This window comes from Hippocampus guttulatus, chromosome 11 (genome assembly GCF_054856545.1).
Source record: "Hippocampus guttulatus isolate MCC_2025c chromosome 11, RoL_Hgut_1.0, whole genome shotgun sequence".
Classification (NCBI taxonomy): Eukaryota; Metazoa; Chordata; class Actinopteri; order Syngnathiformes; family Syngnathidae; genus Hippocampus; species Hippocampus guttulatus.
This window is the reverse complement of record NC_141271.1, coordinates 11,612,620-11,637,755: the sequence shown is the minus strand read 5'-3', so window position 1 is coordinate 11,637,755 and position 25,136 is coordinate 11,612,620. Positions and strand designations below refer to the sequence as shown.

Here is a 25,136-nt window from a genome sequence, read left to right as displayed (position 1 = left end):
GGTAGATAGAGCTGCATTGAGGTTGGCTGACTGCAAAGATTAGCGCTAGCTAACAGCATTAGCTTCGATTAGCCTGCCTATACTTGGAAGTTGTCAATGACGAGGGCTGGCGAGGGCCGTGTTTGTGTTTGGTGACGTGTTCTTGCGCTTCACGCACACGCACAGTATAGTATTAACTGATGCCTGCGTGAGGTCACATGTTTTTATTGGAAGTTAGTGGAATGTAAAAAAATAAAGCAAAAAGAATATCATAGGGGAACTAAGTGGATTTATTTGAAGCAGACACTGTCCAAGGGCTTTTGCCAGGCATTAAGCAAGTGTTTTAGTTGGACATGATTTCTAGCAGTCATGTGGATGACTGATTTAGTTGAGAGTGTTTTATTGTTTTTAATTCATTGAATCCCAGCCATTTTCACTGGAGCAACCCCCTCAATCCCAGTGTTTTACTGGATTTTGACTGATCTTGTTAGGCCCACAGAATATTTGGTTCTAATGTAAAATAAAGTTTGGACTCTCTTTTTCCATTCTTCAGCAATTGGCATTACAAAATGGCTAAGTTTCATGGAAATGGCGATTCCTGGACAAAAAAATCGGAGAAAAAGAGCTTTTTGTAAAAGCATGCATTTCAATCGCGTGAGGCACCACTGCCACCTACTGGTCGCTTTTTTACATGATTTACAATGCAAACGGCTTATTCTCATTCACAGATTGCATCAGACCCTCCTCCTCTCTATGACACACACACAAAAAAAAGACTTAGACGTACAAGTACGTCATTGGTAGGAGGGGCCTGATTTTAAAAAGATGTATAAGTACGTCTTGCGGAATGAAAGAGTTAACGTCCATTTTTCACTGCTTAGACATGTATGAGAGTTCATAATGTTACAGCAATGTACACTTTAACCTAGGCCTCTTGAGTGCACAAGCATTCTTTTTTTTGATGGGGACGGTTTGAACACAGACGATAGCAAATGTAATCAATCTCGATGGGAACCCCCTCGCCACCTTTGATGAAACTAACGAGACCATCAACAACACAAACATCATCAAAACAGATGGATTGAATGGGTGAATTCCCATTTTTTGGGGAAAGAACAACAACCAGGGCTGGCGGAGGGGTGCAACACCTGACGGGGAGGAACATGCACGGACTGCGGACGAGCTGAAGCAACGGTAGCAATAATAAATACCATTCATCAAAATGAGGGATTCCTCACCTCTCCATTCACACCCTGGAGGAGAAACAAATGAGGACGTCAGTTAACATAACCCTTCACAAATGCAGGTGGCCCCTCAAATTGAGGCGCCGAGTTGAGACCGAAACTCCACTTCAATTTCACTCAATTGCTTCAACACACCATCAATTAACAATCAATCTTGCAGAATTGTCAGAATTCTTCATCAATGAAATCCTTCCTATTATCATTAAGTTGATACTTTTTTTTTAGCATTTCACTGTATCTTTCATTGCTTTTGTATTAATGACAAAAGAACTCCAGAAAGCAGTCCAATATGGGTTTATCCCTTATGTCCAATGACTTGCAGGCTGTTCCCTCAGGAATGTACCAAAATTAAATAGGACATGAAAAGCACGTATTACTCATACGTGGATCTACTTTGGGGGTTACAGACAAGAAACGGACAAATGAAAACACGCCTGAACCAATTCGGTGCATAAATCAGAGCTTCCACAGCATATACTGTACATTAAATGAACTAAAAATTTTAAACCGACATATAGAGATCGGTGATTGATCGATTATTTTGCAAAGAAAAACATATTCGTGCGTTGGCTGGAATATAGAGCGTGACTTGTGGCACAATTTAGAAAAACGTTGAAGATTGAGACCAGCTTTTATTCACTGGCAAACCACTTTTTACATTTCTTGGATGTGTTATATCACCGTCTTTGTGACCCAGAGCTCTATGACAAAATGGTCCTCGAAGGCTGTTTTATAACTCCCACATAGCACCGCAAACTCACCACGTGGTGGCAAAAGCAGGAGTCATCAATACAATGTTGAACAATGATCAGTATTAGAAATTGTGTCTCACAGAACAATCATTAAGACATACTATATTTTTTTCCAGGGGCATAGGAGGACAGGTGTTACCATAGCAACACAAAGAGGGTCAGCCGGCAGCTTGCGCTGGGCTGAAGGCAAGACTGACTAAAAGAGGGAAAACAGAGGGACAAACAGCAGGGGGAAAAGGCAAACCGGAGGAAACCATGTAGCGGCGTGCGTACAGGACACTCACCATCTGCTGTCTCCATGATGTTGGTGTGGTGGTTGTAGCCACGGGACACGCCTCGCACTGAGGCAATGTGGGACTGCTCCGCATTAAGCGAGGAGCGCTCCGAGAGGCCCGTCACGTCTGGGGGAGCTACGTGGTTATCTATGGAAGTAGGAGATAGAAAGGACATGTCAGCTATTCATCCATCTATTGATTTTCCTCATTCGTGTGGTGGGTGAGCTGGAGCCTTATCCCACCCGACTTTGGGTAAGAGGCGGGGGTACACCCTGTACTGGTCACGGAGCAAATGTCATACTCACATTCACATCTATGGCCAATTAATGAAACGTACATGCATGTTTTTAAGTGGGAGGAGCATGTTCTAATGTGGGAGGAAGAAACTCCACACGAGCATTGGGGAAAACATGCAAATTCCAAATGAGCATTGGGGAAAACATGCAAATTCCAAATGAAGCTCAGGACTAAGAGACAGACGTGCTAACCGCTCGTTCATCACAATGACCGACGACAGGTCACTATAAAATCTGATTTGCCTCAGCCGCTGAAAGGTAGAAATATGTATCGCCCATGATAGAAATATTTATGTCATAATATCATCAGTGGCTAGCCGCCACAATCGAAAGTTACTTTGTAATAATAAATTGGCCTGTTTTTACTACTACGACATGCAGTTTTTTTAGGGAATTATGCTAATGATGTGTCTGATCCGAAGTATTTTGTATTGTTTGAGCTGCAGTGTCTCTGTCATCAAATCAAAACAAATCCATAGATCTGTTTTTGACATTTAACGTTCCATTGCATTTCTGTAACGTATTGCATCCAAGACGTACTATATGAGATTTAAAGAAATGATTCAGCGAGTTTAGTTAAGCATCTACTTGGCATTCTCTGTATTAAAAAAAAAAAAAGCATGCGGTACAGTGTTTTGACGCCATCATGTCACACGGAGCATTAACAGACGTTATGAATAGAGTAGCTTTGACAGCAGAGTGGCCCAAAGCCTTTTCACATGACTGAATGACAGTGAGATTTCAGACAAAGATTACTTAGTCCAAAGACATCAATTAAAACTCTCGACGTTCTTTGTCTTGCCTCGTTAAGTGCTTGTGTGTAGCTTGCGGGGTGACATTACTTTCTGTCTGGGATACATACAAAAAAATGAGTAAAAAATCTGATTAGCTGGAAATAATTGAATGCTTCAAACATCTGCTGAATTCAGCAAATGAAGTGGTTATCCCTATGAAGCGTGCAGACAGACACCAACACATCACATATACTTATAACGCAGATTTCAAGATTTCAACACATGAGTTCTTGTCTTGCTGAAATCAGCCCATTTGTCTCATTTTTTTCATGCAAACGAGCCAGGCTTCATCCAGTCCCAAGAACTGCTGCGCAAACAGCAAGTCTACATGCCGGACTTACAATGACAACCAAAGACAAAGTCCATTTAGAAACTCAAAACAAACCAGCGCTTGAGTTCAAAAGTGACAAATCAAAAAAGAAGCACTCACCGAGATGGGTGTGCGACATAAGATCAGCCAACGCAGTAGTTTTGGTGTTGGCGTTGAGGGTGGTGCTGTTAGCGTTGGTGCTGGCGGTGACAGACCTCCCTCCCGGATGGGACGAGGTGGACGAAGCAGAAGATGAGGTGGACGAACCCTGGATGACCCGGTTAAACCAGTGCTCCACTGCCGGGTGGCTGTGGCTCTGAATGGGAGTGGAGTTGGTCAGACGTCCCTTTCGCCGCAGCGAGCCCTCGTCTTCCGACGCAGAGGAGGTGTCTGTGTTAGACAGGTCAGAGTAGCGTGGCGTCATGATAAGAGGACAGCAACACCAGACGCAGGCCGGTGGGGGAAAAAGATTTGTGCATGACTTGTGCGGTTGGACACAGCTGCACCATCACCTTCCCCTTTATGCTTTGTTTTGACTTTTAAAAGAATACATCTCATAAAGATCAATTAAGCGCAGCACGGTTACCTAGTGGTTAGCACGTCTGCTTTAAAATCAAATGATTTTCTGGATTTGAATCTTGACTAATGCCTTCATGTGTGGGGCCCGTTCTCCCCATGCTTGTATGGGTTTTCTCCAGGTACTCTGCTTCCAAATGATCCATAGATGCTGGCTAAATCGCATTTTAACATGGTCACACGGGCATTCACAGCATTTAACCAGTCCGTATGAATTTGAATGAATCCGTTAAAAAATACAGCGTTGCCCATCTCTAAATTTGAGAGCGCTTGAGCCCGACCAAAAAAGGTGTAAAAAAGCCTGCTGATGCCATGGCGCCAAATTTTTTAGACAAGGGTTTGGCCTTCAAGATTTTAAATTTCATACAAAATCATAAACTAACACAATGTGATACGATTAACACATCTTTCTCTCTTTCTCACACACACGCACACACACACACACCAGTCAACCACCACATAGCTAGCACAAGAAGCTAATGACGCGGTCTACCTTCACACAGTGCTCCTTCTTGCCAAACATTAATGTCAACTATCACAGAGGTTCGCAAACTAAAATCATTCAAATGTTCTATCTGTCAATTCAGAACAGCACGACACAAAATCACCAAGTGAAATCTCCTACACGGCCTTGAAAAATTGGCCTCGCAGAGCTTTAGGCTCAATTCTAATAAGCCCATATTTAAGTGCGTAAAGCCAGCAGCCTCAAAGGGACTGCTTCACGGAGAACAATCTATTTGTTATTCCTCAACTCATCTCTCCTATATCTCAGTGTCTCAGTAACCATGGCAAAGTGAAGCAAAAGATCATAGCGAGGGTCAGACAAACAGCGTAAAGTCGAGCGTTGGCATTCATCGCATATAAACAGACAAGAAGCGCGCGAGAAGACTGATTAAGCTCACAGAGTGGCTTGTCTTCAACAGATAAAAACAGCAGGCTATAATTGCGAGGCGCTGCTTAATGAGCAATACATTAATGACTTGGCCGGTCTGCTAATTCCTGCAATGTAGCATGTAACAGTGATTAAGTGCGAGCAAAACAAACGTGACGTATTAACAGTCATGATATACACTCATGACAAAAAGTTGGGGATATTTGGCTTCCGCGTGAAATTTAAAAAACAAAGAGCACTATATGTGCTATATCTACAGTATATGGGTAAAATTTGACCTTGAAACTTGTTTTTGTCCCCCCAACCCCCAAAACTTGCTCTTATCCAACAGAGATGAGGTGGTGTTTTGATTCATGAATCAACCAACACTTCACACGGTTCAATTTGAATGGGCATTTAAATAATCCTCTCCATCATGCCGTTTCACATTTTGACATCATGGGACTAAAACGACACCTGATAATTGATCACCTTCAAACGGAAGGTGCTCAGAAGTGGCCAATGAACATTGTAAGACTCCAAGTTTAAGGGGGGAAACCAAAAGTCTGGCCACCCAGGACCCCTTTTCACACAGCCCAATCAATCTGGGATTTATCTAACTTTGACAAGAACAAGTGGATCTACCAGGTATAGATCTTGGGATGTCGTGTGCCAACCAGGATGATGCCTTTTAAAAATATCAAAGACAGGCTGGAATTCCTGGGATGTGAAGTTGTGAATCAGACATTCACTATCGCAACACAGACATAACACTGTCGGACAACTTTTTTTATAGATCACACCAGTCATCAACACACATCTAATTATCTAATCGTGGGATGCCACAATTGCGGCTATGCCCTCACTGGGTTCTACTGAAATTGCAAAAAGTGGATAAAGTATACATCTGATGTGAGTATTTTGAAGGATCCAACATGGCTGACGTCAACGCACCACAAACTATGAGAGAAAAAGGTAAAACGTTGACATTGTGAAACAATGCTCATCCAGTATGCAACATGTGGGAAGGCCCGCTGGGAACACGCCCTTGACAAGTGAGTCCTTTGTCAGCCCAAACAATAGATAGTCATCTACTGGAATGTTTCTAGTTCTTGTGGAATATTTTGCAACACAATCTTGGCGCATCCTACACTGCAGCGCTTAGTGGGTCGTGAGGGAATAGGAAGAATGGTGTGTGTGTGTGTATGTGCACAGACAATTATACTGTATGTCCGAGGTTCGTAAACCACAGCGCATTAAATATAGATTCAAAAGTCTCACCTGGCGGAGTGCATGCCTCAACAGAGGACTGGATTAGTACGGATCGTCTCTTGGACGGCATGGGCATCTTCCTTTCTTTGTATTTGGCCAAAGCTGCTTGGACGGCTTCTGTGTGCAGATCTAGGCCACACAAAAGAGTACACGGCTTAGGCGCACCATTAAAAAGCACCAACGGGAATTCAAAACTCTCATCCAAAGTACTGAAGATGTGATACCAGAGCGAAAGCGTTCATCCCTCGTGTTGGCTGCCCGAGATTTGTTGTGTTTGGATGCGGACAGAACAGCCTGGGAGGAGGCTTGGATCCGGCTGTCTATTTGCAGAGCGGGATCGACACCTGCGGAGAAAAAACATGAATGAATCATTCATACAGTGGGTAGAATAGGGTCAATAAACATCACCACCATTATTATAATAAGCACCCGATTCAAATGCCCGTTTTTGGTGACATGTTGGAGGAAGATGAGTAACCTGGAGTAATCCAGGCAAGGAAATGAACATGCAAACTGCACACAGGAGTGTCTGAGATTGGGACTCGGAACCTCTCCACTGCGACAAAGACGTCCTAACCACTCATTCACTACGCTGCCTTAGATGAGAAAGTTTTCATCTTGAATTAATCCCGCCTCACTTACAAATGAACAGCAGCTTTGCATGTTTCAAGGGAAAGCAAATGAGAAATGCCAAGCTCAAAGAAGGTGATTAAGAACAGTAGCGCAAGTCTCAAAACGTCATGTTGCAGCTTATAAAAAAAAAAAGACACCAGTAGTCTAAGCTGTCATCTATGCACAGTTGTGATTTGGGCAGGCAGTGCTTTATATCGCACTTCATGTAGCTGTCGTTTTCCTTTTACAAGTACAGTGGATCCTTCAAATTCAAACACTCAAAATCTTTCTGCGCAAATATCCCATGTTACATTGTGGACACCTGCAGTGTAGAGACAAGTGAGGCCGATATGTGTCAGCCTGCCCCGGGCCTTTCCGTGGCAGCAGCTTAGTCAGGCTCATTGAGCTCCAATGTTGTCAGCAACTCTTAAGACAGCAGTATAACTCACATGCTGCAATGCTGAGCAATAGCCTCACACACATTCACTCAATCCACTAAACGCCACAAGCTGCGTTCAGTGCATCAGGTTCAATATTCTCTCAGCATATACCAGGACACGGCCAAGAATGAGCGTGACACGCATCCTGTGAGCGAGGACGAGAACTTCAATTATATGCTGGTCCGTTGTACCGCTTTAATGGCCGCTAACACAAAGTAAAACAATGGCTTTTCTCCAGCTCTTTGAGGAAAAGGGTTTTTTCAGACGCCAGAAGCTCAGACTGGGTTGCTGGGCAGAAGGCACTTCATTTAAGCCAATCAAATGCATGCCCTCGCACAGGAGATACACTTATTGGTCCACAGCCAAAACATGATGTTTGTGCATCTTTTCAGTTCATGTCCTGTATTTTAACAGTGGGTCTGAATGCCTCTTTTCTACTGTACTACACCAACTCTAATTGCTATTGACATTTGTAAACAAGGAAACAACGAACAGAACCTCCGCCTATTCATGGTTCAGTATTCTTAAATTCACATTTTCTTCTGCTGAAGTTATCCCCGGATATTTTTCCGCGCGTTCCGTTACCCAAGATCCCACATGAAAGCGCTAAGGCGAACAGGAAAGTAGTAAATGGTACCAAGGAAGTATTGCTGAAGTGATACATCTCGACTGAGGCTACGTTAAAAAAGGAAAAGCTTCACATTTAAGTCAGAACACATCATAGCAGTGTCGTCAGAGAGGAACGTTTGGATGGCATTTCCCGTCTCCCGATGTCTGCCACATCTACATTGGGAAGTGCAAATGCGTGAAAGCTACGTACAGGCTGCATTTGAGCAAACACCTGGAGGTAGTTATGGAAATATTTGACCAACTAACGAGCTAGAGCCGTCCTAGCAAAGAGAAGATTTGGCCAGCTAACGCTTTGCTAGCAACAAACGAAGCAGAGTTTTCAAACTTTGACGCCGGACCTAAGAGACAAACTAGCTTCGCTCTAGCCTAGGATAAGGCTAGTAACAAAGTAGATAGATTAAAAATGGGACCAAAACGAAAAAACATCCGTTGTGCTGCACGCTGGGACAGGGTACGGCGCGGGATGCTGGAGTTTTAAGGAAGTTACAACACGGATGATTGTCAGTCATCTCCCAAGCACTCACCCTCGCCTGTGTGGCCCACATAGTTGGTTTTTGATGACATACATATCTGATGTGTATGGATCAGAGTTCATACTACTGATGCATCAGAAATACATTCAAATTCATATAGTTGTAAGAGTAACGGAAGATTACCCGCCAAGCGTGCAGAACTCATATCGTGTGGATGACGAAAACTAGTGCCGGTCACTCACTAGTTAGGCACATTAAGCAGTAACCAAGGATGAAAATCAACACACATTCTCCCATGAGCTTTCTGTTTTTGTATTGTCTTCACAGAAATCGTCGGATCCCTGTGTCCTTTATTGATCTTTGAGTGTTATCAATAAAGGAGTATCTTATCTAGTTCATCTCCCAAAGGAGTAAGGATGACTGCAGCAAAGTGGAGACTGTGGAGTCATAACACAGCAGCGTTACACAGCAATGCAATTTCTTCTCAGAGACGATTTGCCTTCTTACCATAGAGGAAAGCCACGTCGACAAGTATATTACAAGGTTTTCGTTCTCTATTGTTTTGTTTTTAAATGATGGTTTTCACAGTCTAGTTTTGAAGCCAAAAACCGACCAACACGACCCGAGGTGTAAGAGAGTGCCTCAGCTCCTGCATGCCTTTTTTACAAACCGAGGAAAAAAGCCATATGACCTGATCACTTCACTTCATTTCACAGTTTGCCAACAAGAAGCTGCTATATTTGAAATGCATTCATATTGAATTTACACTCGTTTTTTGTTTGTTTGTTTGGTTTGCATTTGGTGATTTTTGGAGATGTAATGTGTGATTAAAATATCAACAAATATTCTTACCTTGTATCTGTGGGATGTATGGTGCCAGCAGTTTGCTTCTTTTCTTCTCATAGCCCTTCTGAGTGATGTCCCCTGCACAGAGATGAAAAACAGAGGGGTGGGGAGGGGAAGGAAGAGGGGCAGAGAGAGATGAGTCATTAGCTTAGATGAGGCCTTGTGTGTGTGTGTGTGTGTGTGTGCTGATTTTGGTGTTTGTCCCAAAGCAATTTTCACATTAAAGTGATCCTTTTTTAACTTACACTGCAGACGCATGAGCCTAATTCTGACACCAGAGATACCTCTCTGTATATCTACGGGGGGGTTCTATCTTGGACACTTTGGATATTGCTTTGTGCATAGGAACTGTATTTTCTTTTCCTATCTTATCCAAATGAGATGACCAAGAAGCACCAAATCCTAAAAATGCTCTGCAAAAGGTGCCGTGATTCAACTTGTACCCATCTTTAACATAGATTACTCCTGATCAGCCTTGATGAAAGGATGTTGCACAAAACCTTTTTATGGCGACAATATTTTAAGCAACGGGCAAACAATAAGGTTTCCCGACTTTATGTGGAAGTTTCTTAGCGGGAAAAGGTCTCCAGAAGAGAACACTTAATCGCTTGTCGCATTTAAGCGCAAATTACCATTGTGCCACAAAACGATGACGACCAATGTTTGAATTAAAACCTATAATGGTTATTTTCCTATACTGTGATTTAAACCATGAGAAGAAAAAAAGCAAATTTGAGATCAAAACTCGACAACACTGTTTACCGTTTAGCCTCTTGTGAGATTCTCACTGTTGGCGAAAACCCTGATTGAAATAAATACAAAATAAATACGGAGGTGGCAAGTGGGCAGTCTAAGCAGGTTGTGTGAAAGAAGAGGAAAGAAAAAAAAACTCGGCTGTCAGGAAAGAACGCTATGAATGATAAAACAGTCAACCGATATGACATATTCATTGTGTCGGCGGGAGGCAAGAAACACTTTCAAAAGGTTAACGCAAACAGCTCAGCAGTCATATTTTCACTCATGCCCGGTGAACAGGGATCGTCAGTGCATGACTCTAAATTGTATGAACGCTCACAGCCGGTCGGGGTCGAGTGGAGGCTGAGGTCAAGTTAAAAGGCAAAGTTCAACCAAGCCGTCTGAACGGAACCAACGGCTCAAACGAACCTCTCTGTTCAGCCCTGCGATTGACTGTTTTCTCGGCATTCAATAAGTGACCAGTGACTATGTATCCTTTCCCACCTGCTAGGGGCATTACGGTAAACGGGAAAAACATAAAACCGTCCTGTCCATACGATGGAATTGTTGCACTGCTGAGTACACGACAAGCGCGCTGTGTTGATATGGTTGCCACCGCTCTGCCACTCTAACGTGGAGCGCAACAATGCGCTATAGTGTGACGGCAGGTGTTGTTGTTGTCACGCTTCTCCTGAGTCACCCCTGCCAGCTGAATGGCTGCACTGTTTAATGTCTAACAATACCCAGGCTCTCCATAGGCTGCGCCTCCTGACCCAACACTGACTCTTCTGTCGTGACGCGTCTCTATCTCCGTGTGTCCGTGCACATTGGCGGATGTCTGTGTGCATACCAGGGTGTCAGCGTGTACGCACCACAGCATTGCGTCTTGACGAGCACACAATGAGACTGCTCCCCCCCCACCCCCGAATTGTAGCTCGTGGAGCTTCGAGGACGAGTGCATCCTCTCTCCATGAAGTTATGCCTCGGTGGAAGCTAATCTTTTGAGTCGGGAACAAACAGTTAAGTCTTTCAATGACTCTTTACCAGAATCTCCCAGCACACCAAAAGCTTTGGCGCATCAGAGAGCAACATTATCGCCTGTGCGCTAGCTAGCGTGTCAATGGGAACATTTCGATGCATTGAAACGGTTAAGACTGACTGACTTATTATATGGCAGTATAGCTTTTGTCGCTGTCCAATCATTTATTTTCCATCTGGACACAATCTCATCTGATTTTGGATGAAAGGTGGGTGGCCCCCCCCCCCCCCCCCCCCCCCCTCTGAAACTGATCACCAGCCAATCCCAGGGCACAGACAATGAAACTAACATGTTTCTGGAAGGAGGAAGGGAAAATATGCAAAGAGTTCAAACTCAGGACTGTGATGCAGATATGTGCTAACAACGAATACACCGTGCTGCCCATTGGAAAAATATGCACCTCCAAAGTCATTTTAATTTTAATTCTTGATTATTATTTGATCTTTTTTTCATCCCCAACAGGAATTTAAAAATGATATATCTTCATTCTCCTCCAGACAAATAGTATGTCTTCTTGTGCCAAGTGACGTGGTGTTTGTACATTGCAAAGCAATTCATTGTGGGACATTCATAAACTCTAAATATCAGATGTCTGGACTACAGTATAATGATCCAAGGACCTGTATTACTTTCAAAATTGCCCGCACAGTGAATAAAGGTTGTATGACTGCAACGGTTACACCCCGCAACACTGTTTGCCTTTAACTTATTCACTCCCAAAGACATATTTGTCTTTTCACACTCCACACGTTCAACCCCAGATACTTTTTTTTTTTCTCAATTTTTCCAAGACTTTGGGTAAAAAAAAAAAAAAAGCGGTCTAGAATTGGCTGGTCCTGAATGAGTTAATTGATTTCCTACAGTAAAAAGTCCAAAAGACAAATTTGACTTGATTTTTCTTTTTTGGTAAAGGAATAAGATGACTGAGGTCAATATGTAGTTTAGTGCCTGGGGAATAAATAGCAGGAAGAAGGGTTATCTGAGGATGCAGTCTGGAAATGGAAGGACAGCTCGAGGAAGGTTGCGTCTGCGTGCGCTTCACACCTCCATCAAATTACCGTCTCAAGGGACAGACTGCAGCTTTCAGAGAGTCAACACAGTGCCAAAACACAGGAGAAAAACCTTTGCTTGACCTCTTTGCTCCCTCGCGCCGACTATAGGCTTTATGACGTAATTGAGCTGTGAGAAATTGGTAAAGCTGCGCAATAAGCTCAGCGGAGGGGCTGGAGCGAGAGTGAGATGTAGCACGTCATGAGCGGGCTCAGCTGGAAGATGTCCTTTGCTTTCCCTGTCCCAATACAAAACCTGTTCATTTGAGCCTCCCCTTTGCCTTTAATCGAACCTCTCCACTGTCCCGTCCACTCTTGAGGGCTGCGTGTCCACACATTCAAGGCGTAATGGTCTTGTTCTGACCTCCGGATAGTCTTCATTGAAGCACATTCAAAGGGTCTTTCAATGAGGAAGAGAAACAGCAGGACTGGGGTGATGTCATGTCCGCATTTTTGGCTCAAGCGCAGCTGAACGCAGTCTGAAGAAACGATGCATTTTAGATTCCGGCTCTGGCACTAATTTCTGAAGTTGTTACCGTAAAAAGCTTCCTCTGGCCCGGCATTCAAATCCCAATTTCCCCAAGTGCTCTCCAAAGAGAGACAGCAAAAGATTCACAATCCACCGCTTTGTCGTACTGGTTTAATTGAAGGCTAGCTATTGAGTAACTGACTGATGACTTTTTGGACGAAGCAGTGCATTCAGTGCAAATGACCCTGCATCAGCACAGATGGATCTCTTCAGTCCGGAGGGTGGGGCGTGGGGGTGGACGTCTAAAAGTATGCTGAAGTGTGTCTGCGCAACGTACAATCCATTCATCCGAAAAACAAAACAAAACAAAACAAAAAAACGTTTGCGGCTGTGTCATTCCCTGTTCTACAGCTGTTTCGTAGGGCTGAGGTCAGTGCTCTGACGCTCTCACAGAAATTTGTTCGGATTGTATTTTGAACCATTTGGCATTATTAAATTAAACTATTCTCTCAGCATTGTAGTGTCTTGACTTTGAATGGATGTTTGAGGTGCTTCAAAAGCCAAAAGACCACCTTCCAGGTGAGTTCTTTTTGTTTCTCCGAAGTCGGGTGAAGGTATCCTCACTCATTTGCTTCTGCTTCACTTCCCTTTTTAAACAGTGATACTTGGCTTCTACATCTACTGCAAGGTTTCGACAAATGGATGGTTGTAGACCATGACGGTGTAGCCCATTTGGGATATTTTGTTCTGACTAGGGGTGTAACGATGCATCCATTTAATCGACGTATCAATGCGCCTGCCCTGCGATCTAGCTACATCGACTACATGACGAGTGCCGATCGATACGGGCCGAACATCGAAATGACAGCATTCATAAAAGACAATGATCGATTGACTCGATTGTTTGCCGTTCCACACAGTTCTTCATGAAACAGAACAATTACAGCAGCAGGTTAATTTAATGTGAAAATATACAAGTTTAATACTTGTGTTTATTTATTTTTGTTCCACAAAAATATTGTTCCGATATATGAAGCACTTTATAAAAAGGTTTGTTGACATTTATTTTTTAATGTGTAAAAATAACCACCTTTCTCTAATAACAAGGTAAGTTAGTGCACGAAGAGAACTAGCTTGTTCTGTTCCACTTTGTTTGTGCTGTGATTTATTAAGAGAATGACTGATTGCGTTCTGATAGCAAGGTTGTTTTTCTACATTTTGGAATCAGGAAAGCCAAGTTGGTTTTAAAATAAAGTTCAATGAAACAGCATTCTGTTGTGTTTAACTTTAATTAGCGTTGGTTTATTAAGAGAAACGCCATGGTTATGGTATCGAAATATCCAGTATTTACCATATATTAGCAACAGGCATAATAAACGACTGATTTTGAATCCGGTTGATCTGTGGAACATTTAAATGCCTTTCTACAACCCTCAACAAATCAAGTTCCAACACCATCTAGACATAATTGCAATTAAAATTTCACTTGGGAAACACCGGCTTTTTCAACTGATTTTATAAAGAACGTTCTTCATACTCGTCATGACAGACATATCCAATGACTAATGATGACAACAATGGCTTGAGAACAGCGACTCATTCTTGAATCTGGGATTAGACACTTTACAATGAAGCTCTTCCCCATCCACAAAGTCAGACCCTGTGCCAAATTGACGCTTCATCTGCCCACACTGCTGCCAGGGCAGCAGAGTACTGGCTGCTCTTCTGCCAGAGAAAAATAATTGTTTCATATTTAGACAGAACAGCGAAGGGGCACGTGGGCCAACAAATGCTGATGTGTCCAGCTGTCATCGCATCAACTTCCCAAACAATTCAAATGTTGATTTTATGCTTCAGTGTTCACACAGTGCTGGGATTTTTTGGGGAGGGGGTTGTTTTCTTTCCCCCGAGAGCAAACACGCATCTGACGGATTATTGAAACACTGAAGTTGACCCATTTCACGCATGCATGGTGCGCAAAGTTGAACATTCTTCTCACACTTGGACCACTCTGTGGTCTCTGAACAAAACAAATTGCTGGGCTGAAAGTAAAAGATGAACAAATGGGAGATCCAAACCAGAAATGTGACCACATGTCAAGATGATAAAAGAAATAACCGAGCAGCTGCCGGCCCGGGTAAGTCAGTGACGAATATAGACGTGCACAGGCTGAATGACTCACGTGTTAAGAAGGAAGCAGAGGATGCATCTCCAAGACAAACGGACAGACGGGGGGGACATACGAGGAAGATGAGGAGGCCAGTGGCAGAGAACAAATAGCAAAGGCTACACTGCTAACAGGCAGTCTAAGGTGCTCCTGTCATAAGTCAGACCCTTCAGTAGCCTTTTGTTTCCTTTTGCAGTCGAGTGAATGAATCCCATCTCCCTGACTCTCCCTTCCCTTACTACCCCTCCCTTGCTGCTAATACCCACTCCTCAATTGCAACTGCCAACCCCACAGCCCATTTATTTTCCTCGCACTCTTTCCATCCCTCCCTCTCCAATACAAAGCTTGGCTAGCCGCTAGGCTTTAGGATTAGGCTGTCAAAGCAAGACCCCTGCCCCCCACCTTCCACACATACCAATTCAAAACACACAGACACACATAAAAACACCGGAAAACAACTGTGCTTGTTACAACATGCTTGTTGCAGATAAACGTACACATGACGCGTGAACTTGGCTCATGGTCAAGAGAAAGTTGTTCATCGCAACTCCTGAGCATAATATAGGGTGATTTTTTTTCAAAAATTTGCCACAGTCATATGTAATAAACACTGGTCAACATCAAATTTTAAGCAGAGATGGATTTATGTGTCCCGAAATGTATTTTTTGACAGTGATTTTAAAAGTGTCCTTACTCTTTTTTTTTGTAGCACATGAGGTTTTTGAAATATTTTCATTTTTTTTCAATTTGACCTATAAAAGATTGTGCAATACAGATTTGGCCATGCGATGATAATTTTAGCTGTGAGGTTTCAGGAAAAAAAATTACCTAATGATGAACCTAACCCTTAATTCAAAAATATATATAAATGTTTTTAGTTTATTATTTTTATTATTGTAGTAGTAGTAGTATGAAAACCTGATGTGAGGGCAGATTTATAATCAGCGCAAAAAATATCTAGGAAATTTTATTTGCATTTCTGATTAAAAAAAATAAAATAAAAATGTGTTGGTCAGTGTAACCGATCAGGAGAAAAACATCTGTGCATATTGAATTGATTGTTGAATAATTGAGTCATGACAGTGAAGCATACCACTAGGAAAGGTCCAGTTAATTGAACGCAACTCATTTCTTGTCAAACGAAACAACATCCCAGGGACGCAATGCCCATCTCTGTTATAGCAACGTTGAGCCATACTGGATAAAAAAACTTTTCACATCCCTTTCCTTTCCTTTCACACCCATGTGTCAAAGTGGATCGGCTTTTGTGATGGAAAATGAAACCAAGATAAATCATTTCAAAGGATTTGTCCACCATGAATGTGGCCTGTAACCTGTTAACCTCAATCCAAATTTTTATTTATCTGTTTGACGGACCGTTCCGTCCCAGGGACGGAATGCCCATCTCTGTTATAGTCTTAAATCTTCTAAAATCTCTTTGTTCATGCGTATTTTTTAAATTATTTTCCGGATCAATGACAGTGGAAGTCTAAAAACTAAATTATAGTCCAGTCATGAGGGTTCAATGTTGGAAGAGGTGGAGTTCTTGTCGTAGCCCCAGCTGGTATGTCACTCTTTGTGTGTACGTGTGAGCGCGCACGCATGTGTTTTATGCCTGAATTATTGGCCTATTCACCCTTTGGCATGACATTTCTATGGAGCGCTTGAAGTAATTGGGCTCAATTATTGCTATAGTAAGCAGAATAATGAGCCCGAGTGCACACACTCCATACCAGAAAGCGCAGCGGATATCCTCTTGTGTCTTCCTGCTAATTGAGGCTAAAATGTCAACTCATTTCGGACGTTTGGGTTAGGTCAAACCGTGACACAATTACATCTTAAATAGAATAGAACCCCTGAAAACATAGACAGTGTCATTCGAGTCAATAACCCTGCCAAAAGGTAAATACAAACCAGGGGCGGTTCTGGATCAATTTCACTGAGGGGGCCGGGCTGGGGCCAGGGGTTTTGATGGGGGGGCACATTCAACCCAGGGCTAAAAAGACAGATTCGAAATCTTATTTGACTTTTTATTTCTTCAGACTTTGAAATTGTAGTCATAACATTACAGTGATGAGAAAAAAACAGTATTAGGAGGGCTAAAATGTCTGCAAGCGTAACAATACGTCTGTTGAGAATATTCAAGCCAGGGGATGATATGGTACCAGCCTGCCGGGGACAAAAATTGCACATACACTGAAGCTAGATGTTTTACATGCATATAATTATCCAAATTTTAAAAGGCAATGTCTTATATATTGATCCTGTTAAATAAAAATTAAAATAAAAAGGGAGACTAAAAAAGTTACAGACACACACACACACATGCGCGCGCGCACACACACGCACACACTCGCACACACTCGCAAATAGCACTCGTGTCGTGGTAATTTCCTTCTCTGCGGACTGCTTCTCATTTTCCCGCTCATTTTTAAATGGCGCAGCGCACTAAAGGGTCCGACTAGAATGTTAAATCACGCCTTTTGGTTTCACCTTTCGCGTCGGCGACTCGGCACGACTGCGTAATCTGCGCTCGGAGGGGGGGGGGCCACAGGGGGGGCCAGAATCGGTGCTACAGGGGCACTGGCCCCTGTTGGCCCCCCCCCCAGAACCGCCACTGATACAAACTAGTCACATTCATTAAAAAATATATACATGTTGATAAAGAGACAAGTGAATAAAACACGCAGTTTTATATAAAGGGGATATTTTACTAATTTTGTCATTTTCAGTGGTAAAATATTTTTTTTTGGTTTATAATGAATTGGATAATGTCACTTTTCATGGACAATTAGCACCTATAAAAACACCTTTTGCAACTTGCTGTCGACAGAAAAATGACATTGTCTGTGCTCAGGGCTCAGGTAACAACCGATCATGGCTGATGTGAAATTCTCAAGAAGTTCGCAATTTCATTGTAGACAAAATATTACATTTTTACAAAAATAGTCAAGTATCTTTTTAATTGTGTTGTCTATTTTAAAACGCATTGCCAAGGCTTTGGCTCAAAACTCGGCAAGTACTTTAAAATAAATGACTTGCAGACTTGGGTGCAAAAGAAAATGTGACCGGGACATCGGTAATACAATAATGTTGGGGGGGGGGGGGGGGGTGAATCAAGGAGGCTCTGACATTGGCGTTGTCGTTTGGAAAATCATGATTGAAATACAGATCAAAATCAGGTCGCGCTATGTTAATCGATGTCGACAACAACAAAGGCAGAGAAATGATTGTGCCTGGTCATGGGCACCCAAAACTTTTTAAAAGGTCTTACCACCAATAACGACACCATACGATAAAATGGCGAACGAGGAAATTGGTGCAGTTTATCTGGCATGCATCTGTTGGTTGTAGCTTACTTTACGCTGAATCAAGCTAGCAATAGTATAAGATAACCTTTATTTGTCCCACACTGGTGAGATTTGCAGTCTACAGCAGCAAAATGGGAGGGGGGGGGGGGGTAGAAAAGAAAGAAACGGTGTTGCATGTACAAAAGAAATGTTTCAGAAAAAGAACTGTACACAGTATAGAATGCAATATAGATATAAGATATAGATATAAGCATATATGCAACTGCATATATGACTGTGCTATTTACAATGGTTACAGGTTTTCACGTATGTTTTTATTTATTTATTATTTTTTTAAATTTGATTATTTATTAGCCACACATTATACATACTCGTTCACAGACACTTAAAAAATATAAGAAATGGTATTGAAGGGAAGCCCCTCTTCGTATCTGGTACATGTGACATGAAGGAAGTGAATACATGTTTAGTGTGTACACTACTCCGGCTGTCATTCTCCATACTTTTTGTATGTTGAGGCGGTTGTAAAATGAGGACTGACACCCAGTATGTGGCGGGGTTTAAGTTTTATTTCAGACCCAACCGCAATGTAATTTTACAAAGACGTACAAAATCCGTTTAAATCCAGCAGATGTTATTTAACCTCAAGGCCAAATCCAATATGTGCCCACTGAGATGTTTAAAATGGCTCAAATCATTTTGAATGGCATGAATGTGCAATGTGGAATTTTGTGACAAGTGCAATACTGAAAGGTTTGGAAGAGGTCAAGGTGGGTGGAACGGCTGCAGGAAAAAAACGGGTTGATTGACGATGACAACCAACATGACACCAGCTGAAGAAACCAAAGTCGTGGGGTTTTGGGGGGAGGGGGCGGAGGAAAAATAAGTTGTTGGCCTCTCAAATCATTATCCGTCAAAGGTTCAAACCACTCGGTGGCATCCCTTATAATTAAGTAGTGCCTACGAATTAGGAGACTTAACGAACCCTCGATTACCACTTTGCTAATACATAACCTGCTCATCACATTAAAGCACACGTGCGCACGCGCGCACAGAGTCCAAAATCCGGGCCCTTCTACCCCCCCAGGCTTATGAGCAGACAGTGTGAATAATGAGTCATTAGATGCAGCGTTGCCTGGGAGGCAGCTGCAGCTGTGCACTGATTAGCAAAGGAGAAGGGGAAGGGGAAGGGGGTCATAATTAAGAGCTAGCGATGCACGCACCAGAACTGTATGCACATGACACCTTCCCATGCATGTCTGATGCTTGCACAGATGCCAGATGGTGTCAGTAGCAAAAACAACATAGGTACGCAGACTTCACGATCGTTGATGTGTGGAGTGCGCCAGAGACCGACTAGGGTTTTTTCCTGCGGCCCCCAGCCAGACCGATTGATATCACTCAACACAGCGTAAAGCTCCGGTTTAAGGGTATTTGTGAGGGGGATTTCCTATTGAGCAGGCGATTATAGTTTAACGACGCCAAATAGTTTGGTTCTTTGGTATCATGGTCAGTGTGTAGGTTTTTCAAATTAAGACTTAAATTCTTCTCGTAATTTAAATACAGTGTTGAGTGAATGTGCTGTATGTGGATTGATCTATTTCAAAATTCCACAAAAATATTTCTATTTTATATCATGATCACATCGACACCACACGTATATGAACTACCTACATCCAGCTCAGTACATTGTACTCCTTGTCAGACATCACACAATCTTGTTCATTTGCTTTTGAGGAACAAGCAATTCCAGGTGATTATTAAATGTAGAAACCCACATGGTCTGACATTACAGTGACAACACGACATTAAACCAGCCTGAGAGAATCGCACTGTAATCTCAAAATGTCATCAAATGAATCATTTGCCAATAATAACACACAATTCTATCGTCTTACTGGAAAACGTGAGGCTAGATATTATGATGCCTCTAAACTTATTTTCTAGAGTGTATATTTTCATATCCCTCTGTGATATCACTGTGTTCACCTAAAACAACAAACAATGCCCAAAATACATGGAAACAATGGAGTGTCAGCTTCGCAAGCCACACCGAAATAAACAATCATAAATAAACAATACAAATAATGTTAGTGTTTGGTAGGCATGGAGCGACTCTTACACGTCGAGTTCAAATAAAGGCAGCCTTTGTATTACTTGACTGTCTGCCATTTAATGGTATATTTCATCTGTAATGTAATCGCACCGTTGCATCTCGAATTGTCCATTTTTGCGGAATCAAGCTTTGATTGATAAGATGCAGATCAAAGCGATCCTTTCAAACAGGATGGCAACTATCTGACAGCTTGCACAATTGAATGTAACAAACATCTACTTGGACGAGGAAGCTACTGTGAGCTAATGCAACTTCATGACAAGCTACACACAATTCCCGGTGCATGAGATACGAGCGGCCCTGCGGGCACTCCTCAACGCTCTGTACGGTTTTAGACGCCACGGACAGATTTATTGTCTTCTTTGCATGGTAATTACCATATGAATGAGCATGTTTTACACTGGCCCAACACAGGCTAAGCCATTAAGCGCCTTGCATATACACGCGCATATAAAACACCTTGCTATAGCGACATATCCATGGGTAGGAGGGGGGGGATTCCGGATTTTTAAACATCAACCACACAAAAAGTTCAACATCGACTACATGGTGAATCCAATTCAGGGTGCACTCGTTTTACACTGAGCCAGTCACCACAAATGCATTTGTGTGAGTAAGCATGGGGTGACGTTTATTTCGTCCCTCAGTCAAACTTGGACTTTGGAAGGAAACCCAGTGTCAGTGTTTGGTTAGATTTCAACTAAACAATGAACAATATCACATGTGAGGCATTGATGTAATCGCCCACCATTCTGAAAAGGATTCAGTTACTGGTTCAATCTTTGTTTTCCAAAGTAAAAGCAAATGTTTGCAAATGACTTGTTTTGATTAAACAATATTAAACTGTCTATTTTCATGGAGGACTAAAGAAATCAATCAATAATTACTGTTGACAGGCTGTATCGGGGCAATTTTAAGTTAATTGAGTTATTGTTTGGACCCCTTGATGTTTAAAATAGTTTATTGATTTTAAAATGAATTAGTTGTCGATTAATCCATTAATTTTGCTAGCTCTACATGCAACTCACTTGGGTTGAATATGAAACTGATGGTGTTTTGTACTTCATAAAAAAGTAAATTGCATTGTTTTAATCAGCTGGCATTGTATAGCCCTGGTTTGATTATATTGTGATTCGGAAAATCTTTTGAAAAAAATGGATAAAAGTTCATTGGTTATATTAAAATTACATATCTACACATAAAGGCTAAAAGTTATCATATATCAGATACAATGGTTGGGGTGGACTTCCCTTTAATAGACTGGGCTCCTCGGTTTAACATTAGAACTACATCTCAAGCAGCAGCACTGTCGTTTTGTTGTCGTTTCCTACCGAGCGGGATCCTAACGAGGCTTAGCTCTTACAGAGAGCTCAACTCAAAGGTCAGGCAATTAAAAATACCTTCAAGTTAAATTATTCACAGGAGTGTGAGACAACTCCATCAACGTCCTTCCTTCAGATGGACATTCTCAGATGAGATTCATCTGTCTTTCTAACCGAAAAGAAACGACACACTACCGACCAATCGATGTCAGGCTGGTATTTGGCATCACTTGCAAATTGCACACTCGGCTGAATATATTATCGCAATAGAGATTGGAATTTGCGTCCCAAGACAATTTTTCATCAATGTTATTGCCGAGTAAAAGCCAGATAATCCTGGTTAATTGTACATTTACTCATATCGTGTCATCTCTCGCTTAATAAATGGCACTACATTGCTGTATTTCTTACTTGGATTAATGCCTCTGAATTGTATACATATGTATTCCATCTTTCTATAAAAAATGACCTGACGGCTCGCTCCTGTTTGGAAAGAGCTGTTTTTCGCTCAATAGTAATAAGAAACTGGAGACAGCCTGACAAATAACAACAATGGAGGAGAACGAGGGTCTCCTGCATTTACTTCTTGGCCATGGTAAGACGACTATTTATTCAGGGGGGAGATTCAGACTATTTGGACTGGCTCTGTATAGTCATGTAATAATATGATAAGTTTTATATTTAGCTTCTTTATTTTTTCGCTTGTAAGGTTTTTTGGTTGGGTTTTTTTTCTGTGAATCTAACTCACGGCTGTCAAACTAATTTTTGTTGCGGGCCACTTTGGAGTTCCCTTGGAGGGGCGTTATGACAGTGAAACCACTAAAATATTTAGTCGTCTCATGGCGTTATTACTTGTATACCAAATTAATGGATTACTAGTTTTGAAATCAGTCAACTGTTTTTTTTAAATTGTACAAGTGAGTGTAAAACAGGATAACAAAATTATTGCAGAATCTTAACGTTATTTATTACACGACAATTTGACATTTGGTAACAGATTTTAGGAAGGATCATGCAAGTCGGCACAAATGATTTGCTTTCGCGGGCCACATAAAATGACGTGGTGGGCCGGATCTGGCCCCCGTGTCTTGAGTTTGACACCGGTGGTCTAACCCAATACTTAACATTTTACATTTTCTGGGCTTCGTGCCTTGTTCAAAATGTTGTTGATGGAAGGACTGAACCTGACGCACAAACAAATGTGCGCAGCATGGCAACGAGATCAATTACATTTGAGCAATTTAAGTTGATAAAACTCAAAATGGTGAACATGAAAAAAAAAATTATTTCCTCATATTTATTCATGAAATTTGTACCAGGGGGTGGGGGCAGGGGGGCACGGTCAGTGGCGTTCGGGTGGCCCGACAAAGTCTCATAGAGACCCGAGTCACCGGGCCACTGTTGCTGTCGAATCCCTGTGAAAGTGGGAGCAGCAAGAACTGTCACGGGACTTTCCGCAGCAATGTGGAGACTGTGCTTTGCTGTGACTTCATTGTAACCATTTCAGTGAGTTGATTAATTGTTTCAGCCCCAGTTGGTCAAAGTCCAGGAGTTGATACATCTGCTACAACTTTTACGACACCCTTTATTATTACTCTCAGTGGGTGTTTCGTTTTATTTTCACATTTGTATGTTCATTCATTAGATTAAGTGTGAAATGTTAATGGCTGTTTGTCCATATATGCCTCGCGACTGACTAGCAAACGAAAGGTTCAGCTGGAATAGGCCTCAGCTTACCCATGACCCACATAATGCCAAGCAATACAAAAATTGGATAAAACATAAAATAAATCCATACAGTAAATGACAATAAAACTAAAAGAACATGACTGTACTTTCAAGAGAACTGAACATGTCAGACCAATTTTCAGTCGTCTTCTATTTCAGTTGTAAAACTTTGCATTTACCCCAATTCTAGGGTGTGTTGTGAAAATTGAGTAGAAAGTAAAAAGAGTCCAAGCAAAGAGATCTGCTAATGGTAGCATGTGATTGTATGGTCTAATCTGCTATACAGTCCCAATTGAGGGCAGATAAACAATCCAGTCCTTACATAGCTTTTCTGTGCTGCCTGCCTTTCGCATAGTTTGCTATTTTTGGCAGATAGTTTCCAAGAGTTTCTTCAAAAGTACGAGGCTTCGCTCAAAATAGGGCGGATAACGACGACAAAAGTACGACAACAAAAAAAGAGCATCTAGCCATTCTTGGATTATAGCCTCTCACATCTTATTTTCTTCATCCCAACCAAACAAGGCAGAGTATGCATTCCACAGTGTGACCTCAACTCTTTAAAAAAAAAAAAGGGGCCTTTACTTTTTCCACTCTTTTTTACGTCAGATAAGGCACAGAGTACTTCTACACGCCTCGGCATTCCCCCCGAGGGTACCTGGCCTTGGCGTGGAACCTGACTGTGGCAGCATGGGGGAGACGAAGAGCCTTTGAAGTGCAGTGAGATGGGATGGTGGGATTGGGGGGTGGATGAAGGGCGAGAGCAGGAAACAGGGTGCAGAAAGCTCGCTGGAGGTGAGATATATTGATCGAGCAATGGGGAAACAAGACAGACAAGACAAATAAAGGAAGAGATCTGAGACAGGAAAAAAAGAGGGTGATTCAATGCACTTTGAAGTATATCAGCCTGCTCACATGCAATGTCTACAAAGGGTTAGGGAGGGAGGACGAAACAAATCTCCAGAGCAGCTATAGATGGCTTCTTAGCTATTATATACGGTCTGTCCTCTGAGCCAACAGGGAACTGTTATCCATAAAATCGGAGACATGACTGTGTTGTGACAGTAACATGTATGTACCAGATTTGGTCCTATATTTTAACAGTTATGTAGCAAAAGGTTCCCCGTTTGATTTAATGGTAATCACTACGATATTCCTCTTTAACACAACCGGTACCCGTATGCGGTGGCATCACAAACCTGAAAGTGTGACTGAAAAGTGCCTCTTTTCATGCATATTTAACCTCAGATTTTGGCGGTCTCCAAATCCCACCATCTCCAGGTCCAATTGTGTATTTCTTTTCTGGATGATTTCTATGCAAATATGAAAATTATACAGCCTATACCACTAAAACCTGACAGGCCGCAGAAAGGCCACGTTCCATTTCTTTTACTTTCGTAGGGGAGCTTGCCACCAACCACCATGGTGATAGACTCGCCTGGATCTTTTAACACATGGGCAATTGTGATATGTGTGTGCGTGTGTATGTGTGGAGGGGGGGGGGTATTTTGGCGTCATAATCACAAAGCTCCAACTTTCAGGGAACAGCACCAGAGACACAAGGAAGCTATCCATGTACAACAACTTCACACATTTTTACACCCCATAAAAGGATGACACTGGAGGCGTAATGGAAAATAATTGTGATTTTAAACCCAACGACTTTATACTGGGAAAAGGAGATCTATCAATTATCTTTCCTTCACACTCATGTACTTGCTTACAGTTGCCACTCACTTCCTGCTCTATTGTGTGGAGTGCTGGTTGCAAGTACAGGAAGTGGCCTTTTTGTTTCCCCTGTGTCTTTCCTGTTAAGTTCGGAAGGAATGTGTG

At 42.1% G+C, this 25,136-nt stretch overlaps 1 protein-coding gene across 2 annotated transcripts in view; it reads right to left on the bottom strand.

Moving 5' to 3' along the window:
• LOC147198080 (disco-interacting protein 2 homolog A-like) overlaps positions 1–25,136 on the bottom strand; it is a 77,238-nt gene that overhangs the window by 26,376 nt on the left and 25,726 nt on the right. For both annotated transcript variants that reach the window (XM_086124179.1, XM_086124180.1), the window contains exons 2-6: positions 9,377–9,448; positions 6,594–6,713; positions 6,379–6,498; positions 3,771–4,040; positions 2,260–2,397 (exon numbers count right to left, since the gene is read on the bottom strand). In XM_086124179.1, the coding sequence (XP_085980305.1) occupies positions 2,260–2,397; positions 3,771–4,040; positions 6,379–6,498; positions 6,594–6,713; positions 9,377–9,448 (720 nt within the window). The remainder of the gene's footprint in view (positions 1–2,259; positions 2,398–3,770; positions 4,041–6,378; positions 6,499–6,593; positions 6,714–9,376; positions 9,449–25,136) is intronic.